Source organism: Bombus pyrosoma, linkage group LG2, assembly GCF_014825855.1.
Source record: "Bombus pyrosoma isolate SC7728 linkage group LG2, ASM1482585v1, whole genome shotgun sequence".
Taxonomy (NCBI): Eukaryota; Metazoa; Arthropoda; class Insecta; order Hymenoptera; family Apidae; genus Bombus; species Bombus pyrosoma.
The window spans coordinates 7,989,705-8,002,423 of NC_057771.1; the positions used below are offsets into that span (position 1 = coordinate 7,989,705).

General features: G+C 38.8%; 1 protein-coding gene across 3 annotated transcripts in view; it reads left to right on the top strand.

The window, feature by feature from the left end:
- The window catches only part of LOC122575639 (CD151 antigen-like), a 90,740-nt gene that overhangs the window by 74,187 nt on the left and 3,834 nt on the right, over positions 1 to 12,719 (top strand). For all 3 annotated transcript variants that reach the window (XM_043744908.1, XM_043744918.1, XM_043744925.1), the window contains one exon: positions 11,964 to 12,137. In XM_043744908.1, coding sequence (XP_043600843.1) covers positions 11,964 to 12,137 — 174 coding nt within the window. The remainder of the gene's footprint in view (positions 1 to 11,963; positions 12,138 to 12,719) is intronic.

Here is a 12,719-nt window from a genome sequence, read left to right on the forward strand (position 1 = left end):
TTTTCGTTTCTCCGTGTTTCCTCTCCTTTTCGTTCTAAACCTTTTCGAGGAAAAATTCCATTTACGATGTAAGTGTTCGAATGGAAGACGGAAGAAAAGGATATTCACGATGGTAATTAAAATGGTTCGCCACCATTGAGAGGGACGTTCTCGCCGAGGCATTTAAAAAAAGATTTCTCGAAGTTCCGTTTCCGGGGCAGCTTCAATGCCCATCTACGAGCTCCGTTTCTTTCTCGGCTGTGGGGCTGAACTTCCCTTTGACTTGCATCGCTGCCTCCGACATTATTGCTCCAGGCACGGAGACTTTGTCCGCTGTTAAAGCTCGCTTCCTCGATGAAAATGAAGGAATGGCGTAGGGGAAGAGAGTGCTTGAAAGACTACTCGTTTACATTATACCATCGATAGCTCCTCCCAATTGCAGATTTTGACCGATGCTGTGAAGCCTGTTATTTTATTCTATGTGTTTCCTATAACTTATGAAGTCGGTTAAAGAATTGACAGAATAATGATATATTGTAATATCATTTTTCATTAATTTAATTCAATTATCATATGGTAACATCACACAAGGAAGAATGCATATAATACCACCGTTCATTCCAGATCTGACATTAAAGGGACTTACGAAGGGATACACAGTACTATGCGATAGTCCTATGCCATTTATTAAACAGGAAGTTTGTAGTATTTTGAATAAATTGTTCGCGTCTTTGAACCCCCTTCATCTCATACATCATTCTAAATCGTTCTATCCGTATTTTATAACATTAATTTAGGACTTAGGATTATGATTTGAGTTGTATCGTTACGAGATCGTTATCCGTGGATAGTCTAAGAATTTTGCACAGTATATAGTGCATAGCACTTTTTCAAGTTTACTTTTTCAATCTTTTTAATTTGAAAAGATAGTCATTGAAGTTACGAGTAAACGGAGCTTATCGTCGTTACATAGTTCGAAGATTCTAAACCGGCTGCTTATCTACCAGTGAAATAAATCTTAGCTATATGTAGATCGAGCTACTTTTTGTACTCTGCATAAAATACACCTTCCACCATAAAGAAATCCCATCCACGTAGTAACACGTAATAAAATACTTAATCACAAGGTCGATTTCGCCTTGAACGCATAGTCGATTGCCTCCGACATTATCGCTTGAACTCCTCGGCAAAGTCTCCCCTTGTTGATCGCGACGTTCGCGATCCAATGGCGGTTCTATCGTCAAAGCTAAATGTGCTAAAGTAAAACAAATAGATAGAGAGAATGCTGTTAAAAATATCCAGATTTTTCCACGGAAAAGATCAGTCGTTACGGTTGATACGGTACCAAGGATATTTTCTACGGAATTGCTTGGAAAGCTCAGACTGCATTGAAGTTCGATCAGCGGAATCGAAGGCGATTTTCTCTTATGAGCAAAGGAAAAACGGAGAAAGAAACGAAAAAAATAGAGGAAGCAACGAAAAAAAAGAATCACTTTAAAAGCTTCCTTGTTTTCTTGCGCTCCAACGACATAATTCACCGAGAGAGGATATGCCGTCACACGCAGTCTGGCAGCTTAATGGACTTTAATACGTATTCACAATATCTCATCCATGTTTGCAAAATTTATATTTTCTTCGTCTTGTAAGCATTTGAGCAACTTTCAGTGCCAAAGATTTTTCGATTTGAGATTTTCGTTTAATAAATTTTCAGAATAGTTCGAAGAAAATAGTTTCGCCTTATGTTTCTTTACACTTTCTTTAAACCAAACGGAAGTATAGAAAGCCAAAGAGTATTTCGAATATTTAAATATCTAACTAGTAATACTCTCTTAATTATGTTAATAAAAATATAGATTTACGCAAAGATTGTTAATTTATTATTATTGTGAATACAGAAATTCGTAGAAACCAAGAATTACGTAGCAGGAAATAACTAAAATCGTCCGCTTCCCCCTGTCAGAATTTTCCCAGTCGAATTGCCATTCTCCAACATTGTGTATCGACGTATTCACAATTCATTACATTTCCAGTGCTCTACGTCGCGTGTTTTCATATCGCGTATTCGCTTTTATCTAATACGCTTTCCCTGTTACGATATTACATTATTGAATAAATAATTAAACTCTATACAAAGTTCCGTAGTTTGAAATAACCATATGTTTCAATGCAAAGTTTCGTCCTTCGAACCTGTCCGTTGTTTCTCTATCTGAAAACTAGCGTTCCCTGCTAAGCTATAAATTGTGCTTAAGCGAGAATTAGCGTAGCACCGTTCTGGTATCTCGCGCTACCATTGAGCCTGCAACCTTCGTGGACTGGCTCACGCTTAATTCCACATAAATGATAGTTAAATTCCACTAACAACCCTTGCAAACCGCACAGAGATCTGTGAGAACAGATTCTTTTTAATTTGGCTCTTCGCTTGTTCAAATCGATTGGCGAAGATTACGATTATTTGATGAAAAGTCACTTAGTCTTCGTCGATGGAGTCTTTGATTTTGTTGGGAACGATGCAGGAATAGTTTCCGATACCATTTCGTTCGTCGTGCTCCTTCGATGATACGCCATTCTCATGGCGCTAAACGACAAATTGTCATCGTTAGCCGGTGTTACACGACAACGTAGAAATTTATCGCTGTTCGTTCGATGCTCTTAGCGTGTACGCGTTGTATCTACTGTAACCTAAAGTAACATTTACGAGGCTAACGTTTCCGCTGAGTAATAACAGCCGCTATACGCTTCTGTGATAAATACATCTTCGCGATTCTCCTATTTTTACTAACGTAACCGCGATTTATATCCGACTATCAATATATTTGTCATTTTTTCAGTACTGTTATACATATAGTTGACTATACGTATAAAGTTTCTAATAAAATTTTCCTACAATTTCGCTTATCAATACAAGCCTAACTCGCGACTAAATTTCGTATCATTTAGTGTTGCTTTTACATAACTATAAAAATTCCACACTGTGAAAATGAAACGCACAGAATCCAGTAAAAAAACATATCATTGTAAAATAAGGCCAATACTTTTTCTAGCCACCGCATTCTTTTGATATATTCATCACGAGTAGTACAAACCCACACAGTTGATTAAATACAGTTTCTAACAAAATCTCAAGCTCTGTAATTTCCCTCTTCACTGAGTTCTCTGATAAATACCTATCTACCTCCTACACTTCCATTCATCCTAGGCGATCACGTCACAAATCTCATCAGGAATCCGTCAAATCGATTCAACCTTCAAACTCCATTGTATAATCGTATAATCGGTTGTGTAATTTACTATGTATAATCTAATGTTCTTATCAAAGCTACCAGCAATTACCCGTCGAACAGTGATCATAATCACGGCGAAGGTTACATTCGATCGAACGATACGCCTAATTCACGATCGCTATGTCCCAAAGGATATCGATGTTTGCGTGTGTCACAGATACCGCGTGTTTCGAGATCATTAAGCAATAATTAGCAAGCTCGCCTATTAACGAGACGCGGCGCGTTTCAATTAGTATCCATGACCATAATAGTTTTTTTTATGGCAGTAAATGACGTATCGCGGCACTGGCATCGGCGGACAAGTCTCGACGCCTCGGACTGGTTTCGAACCAGTTCCACTCGTCGTCCCGAGCACCGATCCGAACGCTTCGGGCGAGACCACATTACTTCCTAAGTATCCAGCGGCCGATCGCGCCACTTACGACCAATTTATGCTCGAACGAACGCGTACGAGTAAGAAAATCGAGGTACAGACTCGAAGTTCATCGATTACCAGTCGATTTGCCGATTTCCAGCCACCTCTGCACGTTCCTCCCTGAGCACTTTCTGGTTTATCATTGCGACCGTTTCTTCGAATCGTTTCCTCCCTGGTCGATGGAGTCTTTTTGTTGAAATTGTCTTTTCCTCGTGACGTGCATGCTCGTTGATAAATCTCTAGCGAATTCGCAAATTGGAAGAAGGAATTACTAGTCAGAATTACTAGTTTCGCAAAGAAGCATCTACAATATCTAAAATACGATGTAAGATCGGGTATTCAGTTTGAGATGTATCGTTCGAATCTCAGGTAAAAGAGCGGGAAAGAAGCGAAATTGACTTTACACTTTATTGAGTGTAGAGGATATTAGCTTACCTATCCCGTTAGCCAAAATTTGACTAATACTCACTTGCCCGCCCGAGAAATGAGAATATCAGACATATTAGCGTATTCATGGCAAATGGGATGGACGTAAAAAGTTATTAGAAACTACCTAAAATCTGTTTTTAGTCTGCAGTTTTGTTTCATTTCTTGCGATGTGAAGATTTTATACGTTGCGTGTTCTGGTATAAAAATATGTACCGTGTGAATCAGGAAGATAAAGGTCCTCGAAAAATCCTCAAAAATTCTTCATCAGGAACTATTCCATAACTTGTACCTTCTTTTGCGTAATTCACGATGACTCTCTTTCTTTCTCTCTCTCTCTCTCTCTCTCTGCAATCAATATTCAAATGACGGTAAAAGTTGGACGATAGGTCGATAGGCGAAGGAGGATGCGAGGCGAGGCTCGTTAAAGATGCCGTTTTACGCAGGAAAGACGTAAAAGGAGATTCTCGAAGGATCATAGACGATATCTCCTTGTTAAAACGTGTCCATGTCGCGGTTTAACGAGCCTGTCTCTCGATAGCGAATCTAGGGATCGTTGGTCGCTCCGTTTACCTTCGACACGCATGAAACTACGATATCCGTGATTACGGTTAACCCTATACGGATAGAAAATATATCGCGACTGCCTTATCCGGCTCTTTTATATTTACTTGCATGAAATACTCTCGGCGAGGAGATAAGTGCGCGCTGGTTAATCCAGTTGGCCGGTGGAAACCACGCGGTAGCAGCGTTAAGAGACAAAAGCGGAGGATATCCTTTCGCAGAATCGGGACCTCATTACCGAGATACGTACGAATAACCGCCTCTTCTGGCCTCTGTTCGTCCGTAATGGTAAACGGTTTGAGAGTTGGGCGAAGCTTATTGTAGAAGATCAGTGATTCGAACATTGCGTTGGCGTTGAATCTGGAGCGTAACATTGGAGCGTTGCACAAACAAAGGGAATTTTAAGTGATTTTAATTAGAACATTTTAATCCGAAATGAACAACCCGTGATTTTCCTCTGATCGTAGAAGATCGGTGATTCGAGAGTTTGTTTAAACAGAGGGAATTTGAAGCAGTTTTAAGTTTTCGTTTGACAATTTAACGTTACAAGTACGAGGATGGTTAAAAGACGATTAATTCAAGATTTTTCAGGGCTATTTTATACATTTGTAACGGTGTATTTTTGCAGATGATTCTTTGTAGAATACTTACATATATAGATAGATAGAGAGATAAAAGCTTCTTCTTCGTGTTACAACATCTGGATAGTCATATGCTGCTCGGATAAAAATCAACGCATTATGCAACCATTTTGCAGACCACATCGCATGTCGGATACTATACGAACGGCCTTACGACCGTGTCATTGAAAATTCCTATATAATGCTTTATATATTTTGCATTTCCTTTATATTTGCGAACTTAATATTTTAGTCGACAGTTCTAACATTAAAGGAAATTAGGTCAATCTTTGAGTACTTTGCAGTACTATGGTTAGAGGGAATATTTTCAAGAATTTTCTTCCTTGTCTTTCAATTCCCTCTGGAATAATATCGTTTGGATGTTAGTGGAACGTACGATAATCGAAGATGATAAATCAAGATTACGTTATAATCAGTATTCTTATGCCACGTATATCGCTTTAATCTGTTAATCAGAAAAAACAAGTTAACTCGAATTATTAGTTATTATTTTCAGCCACGATATCGTCAGTTGATGTATTTTAGGATCCAGGAACGCATTTCCCGTCTCTAATATTTGTCTGAAAATCTCACGGCTTTTTGCGAATTCTCTTGTTCTCGACGATTCGACCATTTTAGATTTAATGTTCTTTTAATTACACACCGGTATCTGAACAAGCCAGTTTAGCATCGTCGAGATCTTCTTGCGCCGGATTATTTCGTACCTCTCTTAGGAGACTTGGACACGTTGGATTGCTGTGCGCGATGTTCTCAAGGGGTTGCAAATCCTCTCGCTAGCACGCGTCGTCACCATTAGGGTCCGCTGAACTAGGTGTTTTTAGAACAAACAGGGGCGCGTAATCTATGCTTTGCTCGTTCAATATTATTCTTATAGTATGCAAAAGATGGCGTCTCATATTTATTTTACATCTGTTACGAGGAAAACTTTCAAACTTCAAATTTTATTATTCAAGCAGTTTATTATTCCCATTTCGTTTACTTGTCGATAAATAAAACAAGATAAAATAGGAAGGTCCTTTGATCTTAATTTCTCGTGATATTATATCTGAATAACATTGACGTATCGTTAATGCAAATGGATTAAAAATGTTCATATATTTACGAACGAAATACTGGAAATATTTCGATAAAAACATCTTCAAACAGTAGGAAACGCAGCATGGTTTATAACCACCTTCGAAATTCACATACTAAACGAAACAACCGGCAACAAATTTAAAGAAGCGAAAACCAGCATCGATATGGATTCAACGGCAATATCACAATCGGTTGAGTAAACGTACAAAGAAACAAAAACAGGACCGTTTGTATCGAGTTGAACGTTCTCTAATTTCTCGTTTCAGCGAGCATGATGAATTTTTCTGTTGGTCGGTTATCGGACAGTGGCGAAGTGATAATATCGCTGCACGTTTCTCTCGAATCCGTTGCTCGTTCCATGATTATCTGGAATTTCTGCATTTTATTTCGTCCACGATATTTCGGAAGCAAAAAGGGAAAAACCATTACATCCACCATGCGACTGAAATCAGATTGTTGATTCCACTCGATCGGAGAATCTTGATTTCCGATTGATTCCACTGTCCCCCCTTCTTTCGCTTTCCCCAGCTCTTTCGGCTTCAGGCAGCTTTAAACTATCGTTGCAGTTGCCAATCAACTGGACGAGCATGGATGCAATTTTTGCCCATTATATCACCAGTAATTGGAACATTTTGGATCGATGAGGCCTCGCGAACTGTCGATTATCTTTTTATCTTTTCGTCCTTCGAACGAACGCCGCGTTCAGGAAAATTACTTTTCCAATCGGTCTATATGAAAAGTAGAACGACAGCTCGACCAGCTTGGAAAAACTTCCATTCTCCGCAGATTTTCGCTCATTTTCGCTCGAGAATTCTACATCGTGGTCCTAAATTCGTGGTATAAACCAAGTAGGTTATATGGTTCCAAATAAGTGGGAAACGAGGAGTAATAAAATTACGTCGAAGGCTTCGTTCTCGAGAAAATCGAGTTTGAAAACTCGTCAAATACACGTGAATTTGCTTAACTTTCAAATAGAATAGGAATAGATAATCGATAGGAGATTTATGTACGTGCGAAACTAAGTCGAAGACGTGGAATAAAATTTGTCCGTCTGGATCCACGTTTTCGAGAAAATCGAGTTTAAAAATTTGTCCAGTAAACATTAGTGACGTATTGAAATTCCGTTTTCTCTAAACTGAGGCCTTAAACGACAAAATTTTATTCTACGTTTCCAAATTATTTTTCAGTGTAATCAGGAATTCGTCGTATTTCTCAGATTCCTGAAATATTCAAACTCGATGAAACATTCAGCGCGATTTCGCTACTTTTTATTTGTACCTTATTTTCAGCTACATAATGCAGTACCACGAATTTTCGGCCATCGTGTACGAACACCGTTACGTGAAACGAGTAATGAGACTAATGAAAGACCGATTACGCGCCGCGAAATGTTTTCTACGTTGCGTTGTCTCGGTCAACCTTTTGCTTCTCCGTTCTCATAGCCACTCATAGGTCTTTAGCTCCCTTTCACCACCTGTGCACACTATGGCACGAGCGAATCGTCTCATTAGCCAAGCCCATATACGGCGTTCAATTAAAATTTTTGCCGCCGCCGCAACCATCGGGTAGGTAAATCCCGATAACGACCACCGTGGTATTTTTAAGGAAAGTGCGGCGATTTTACACGTTTACGCGGGAAAAGTAAAAGGTGAATCGAGTAGTGTGTCAGTTTACCAGCTATCAAACGACAGTTTAATTTATCGCGAGAGACAGAAATTTCCAAAAGGAAATTCTTTCGATTTTTAATGAGGAAACTTGGAGACAAACGGTCGAGAAATTTTCTGGGAAAAGAATTATTACGTAACTTTTTCCGGTTCTTAATCAAATACTACACGTACACTGTTTGAAGAATTTGTGACGAAATTGATGACATTGTACCATCTATTTAATCGCCTCGTGATTGCTTTCTCGGTAAACTTGTCATCTCTTTTAGCACTTTATGAATACTTTCAAGCTTTTACGAGTTTTTAACGTATTCAGTTTCGGCATTAAAAACTTTTCGTAGAAATCGAAATAAACTAGAATAAAATATTCAAATGATTCAATTTCCTAATTTAACGTTAGATCGACGTTAATTGATTCAAAAGTAACTCCCATTTTATTGATTACTTCCGAATATTTCTCTCTAATGACTGCATTTGATGACCAACTAGGAGCAACATTTATTTGAATCTTGCATCACGTCGTGATTAATTATACTCTATTCCGATCAAATATAAAACGCCACTTAATATCAATAATTACATAATACTGTACAAAATTTCTTGTTTTCTTTAACAATTTAAAAAAGAGATATTTCGATCGATCTTATTCCGCTTTCATCTCGCGTCGTTACACGACGTCACTTTCGAATAGAATCGAACCATGTGCCAAGCACGAAGCCGTTTCTGCTCGTAGAATCGATTTATTTGCATTGTCCACGGATATCGGCGGTGATTGCCGTGACCGCGGTCAGTGTTCATGATCGACCGTCTATTCGCTGTCAGCGGTTCTGTCCAATTCTAAACTGTCAATTGCCGTTCCTGCTCGGATGCTGCGGCCAATGTAGTGTACTTACATATCACGCGCGTGTACATTGAATTTAAATTGAAGCGCGCGTATGCACATTGTGTCGTTTTCTATTGGATTGCCGGATTCGGGGATGAAATTTTCTTCTATCACACTTTCTGGTATATTTCAGGATCGCCGGAGGAGACTATTCAAAATTGCATAGCAGGGGCATGATCAATAACGCGATAATCGATTAGCAAAACGGTTGAAATAACGTGGAACTGGTTGACAATGTATTGAATTTTTCAATTACTCTGCTGTCGAAGACAGACAGAAATGTGTGACTTGTCGTGTCCCTTCTTATAGGTTTTATTTGAATAATAGAAATCTAAATAGGTCGATGAACACTTTGACTGCCACGTTGGTCATTGGTTACCGGAGCGCTCGAACTTCTTACAATTGGAAAAATTTAATGAAAATTGACAGTTAGGGCATTTCGAATATAACCGATAAATAGAAGATACTTTGAAATAAAAAGTGCCCCATTGTACGATTAAACATTTTTATTAGAACATCAATAAGAAAGAAAATGAGAACAAATCTTACATCTAACGGTGCACTGTGTTTGCATCCATATCTTTGAGGAGTAATCTACGAATATTATTATAAACACAGCTTAGAAAATAATCGTAAATGCTGCTTTGTGATCATATAATTGAAGTTAGAAGCGTGAACATACCTTACTATTATATATAGAACGAGCAAATACCGTTTATTAATATCTTCTACACGTTTCAACGATATATTCCGCACGTTTTGCTTACGACGAAATAAAGAACGCGAATGATTTGTCGAAATAAGCAAAGTCTTGTTATAATATGTCGCTATCAACTGTTACCAAGGCGCCACGGTGGTCACCCGTGACCACCAATAAGATAAATCGTCCATTGGGGAAGAATGTTGTCTTACATCGTCAATTTATTATTATTTTTCCATTATATGCTTTGAATAATAAAAATACTCCCGTGGCGTTCTCAGCGAAACATTTGACTTCGGCGTGGCAGTCAAAGTGTTAACTTTTTTCAATCGGTTCAGTTAACATTTTTCAAGCGGTTTCTTCCTACAGAAGATGATATAGAAATGTGTCCAAAGTGATGGGATAGCCGTGGAAAATAATAGACGCGGTATTTCTTCTTCAAAAAAGGTTGCGTTCCTTTCTGAAGAAGTTTTCTTCAAAGTTCAAAAGGTAGAGGATTAGAAGAGACGTTACAGCTTGGAAATGTTCAAGATTCAAAGGGTAACGCGTTTTGCGAATCACGAACGAATTCTTCCTTCCTCAGCGATTCGCCTGGAAACTTTGCGAAACGATCGACCGTGGCCAGTTCCTCGCAGCTTGAATATTCATGCGGACAGCTCGTCGACGCGTCGGGGATTTATATTCATGAAAATCCTAAAACGCTTCGCACAGCGTTTTGCGGCTCTAACACGTAACAGACCGAATTTCATCACAAAGAAAGTTTCGGTTAATTCCGACGATCTTTGTCAGCTTGTCGATGAAAGCTTACCGATACCATCTTCCGAAACGCTATGTTCTAGCACAATATTTTCCTTCGCGGTCCTAGCTTGTAGAAATTTGAATAAAAAATATAATTGAAAAGTTCTTATCCTCCGTCCTTTTCCCTTAGTTCGTACGAACAATGGACGCTTTCGACTTTTAAACAATTCGTAAGCTTGAAACGAGCTCGAGAAGATTAACGCGAGTTGAACTTGCGAACGCAAGAGTCGCTCTAACAAATTAATTACACGCCGCTGATTCTCCTTATTTATCTTTTCCTCCTCGTTCGATTCGAATAAATGAAATTTTGAAATTTTTGAAAAACCGAAAGCTTGAAATAGGGTAAGATGGAGGAACGAAACAAATTTACGCGACGTCCGGTTAAAAAAGTTAATTGCTAACTGTTGGTCCTTCCGTTTTGATCGACGAAGCTCGGTAAAAGGAGTTAATTTTGTTTAATTTGAATATATGACGGACCCATTCGAATCTCAAAAAGTTCGGAAACCTAAAATAGAACAGATTGGCGAAACGAAGCGACGACAAGCAAGGCAAATTACCCAGACTTGAGTTTATTTGCTTGAAAATTAGAGGAACTCGATTTATTCGTCGCGTGCCAGTCGGCTTGTTGACAAGCGTGGCATAATTTATCGCGACAGAAAGGAAACAGGTTCCGAACACGTTTTCATCATTGAACTCGACGAGTCGCTGTTGCGTGTGGTTATTAATCGACCGTTCTGAGAAGTGCACGTTGAAGACTCGATCGTTTCCAGCTACGAGAGAATCATTGGCGTGATTCACGTTTCGCTCGATGGACCGTGTTCGCGCGTGTTAACGACTCGCTGGACAAAACTAGAAACTTTCATGGAAGATTTACGCGTCCTCTGGCGAGTATTAACCACGATTTTCCGCGTTTGGAGACGCGGAAGTCGTTAGCGGCGGATAATCGCAATCGAGATCGTCGACATCGTGGGAGGTACGGGAGCTGGTTTCAGGGACGCAAATCTTTGACGGAAGCGTTCAATTCTGGTCCTCGTTCGTTACGTTAGAAAGTCTGCGAGTTGACAATGCTTAAGAGCGTTTGCTCTCTAAAAATAATTAATTTTCAATGGTTTAAAACGTATGAAATTTCTCATCTTTAAATCTATCGATTAAGGAATAATTTGTCATAATGTTACAAGCATTTATCCATCGATAAAATACATAATTATTATTTAGTATGAATTATGGAGAGCAGTTCAACTAATCGATGCTATCTGTGCAAACTATTTGTTTAATTTTTTTTTTTAATGAAACATCGATCGACTACTCTGATACCAAATACTGTCATAGAAATTTCTAAAAACTATCATAACCGATCAGTTTGGCTTGCAACGATAAATAAATTGTACGATCTGTCCTGCGAGAATCGCAATTTTTTTATGATTGCAATCAAAATCATGTTGCCGTTACGGAAAACGAAAATAGATAGATATCGTTGTTATATAAATTGAACCATTTCTCCAATTCCCTTCATTTTGTATTCCTTTTCCCTGCAGTACGTGTTCGTGGTGATGCTGGTGTTCGTGCTGGAAGCGGGAGTCGGTGCTCTAGCGCGGCTCTACGAGGAACAAGTTGGCCCTGAATTGAAGATGAACCTTAATCGTACGTTCCTCGAGAACTACTCTATGAGGAGCAGGGAAACTTCGGCGATCGACCAAATGCAGATAGAGGTAAGTTACCAGTGACATACTGGCTGTCCAAAGCGATCGGAAGAAGCATAGATCGTTCGGAAATGTGGCGTTAACACGACGTTTCCACCTTGTATTCACGTTCGTTTATAGAAATTTCACAATTTTAAGAAACACAAAACACGAAGAGGTCCCAGGAATATTTATAAACAAGAACCGTTACGTAAAACTTCTTCCCATAAGAAGAACAAACATTTTTATACACATTTTAATACAACGTTTATATTTATAATGATTCGTTTCTTTGTAGCATCATGCACGTAGAATGATATCTCCTGAATATATAATTAGTTGCCATTATGAGATCACAGTAGTAAATGACCTAAGCTTTTTGCACGCTACTGCAAATCTCTACAGATGATCCAGACGCTGAATCTTCACTCACTGTGAAGAGATACCGCAAGATTTAACGTTTAGATCACCGGCATTCCGAATGTATTAAGTACTTGACAAAGATATCTGTTTATGGTACGGTTAGTTTGATAAAGCGATTTTTCTCCTCCCTTTGCTTTTCTTTTCATCTTTCTTCGCCACTATCTCTTAACGCAACGTAGGATGTCGTTA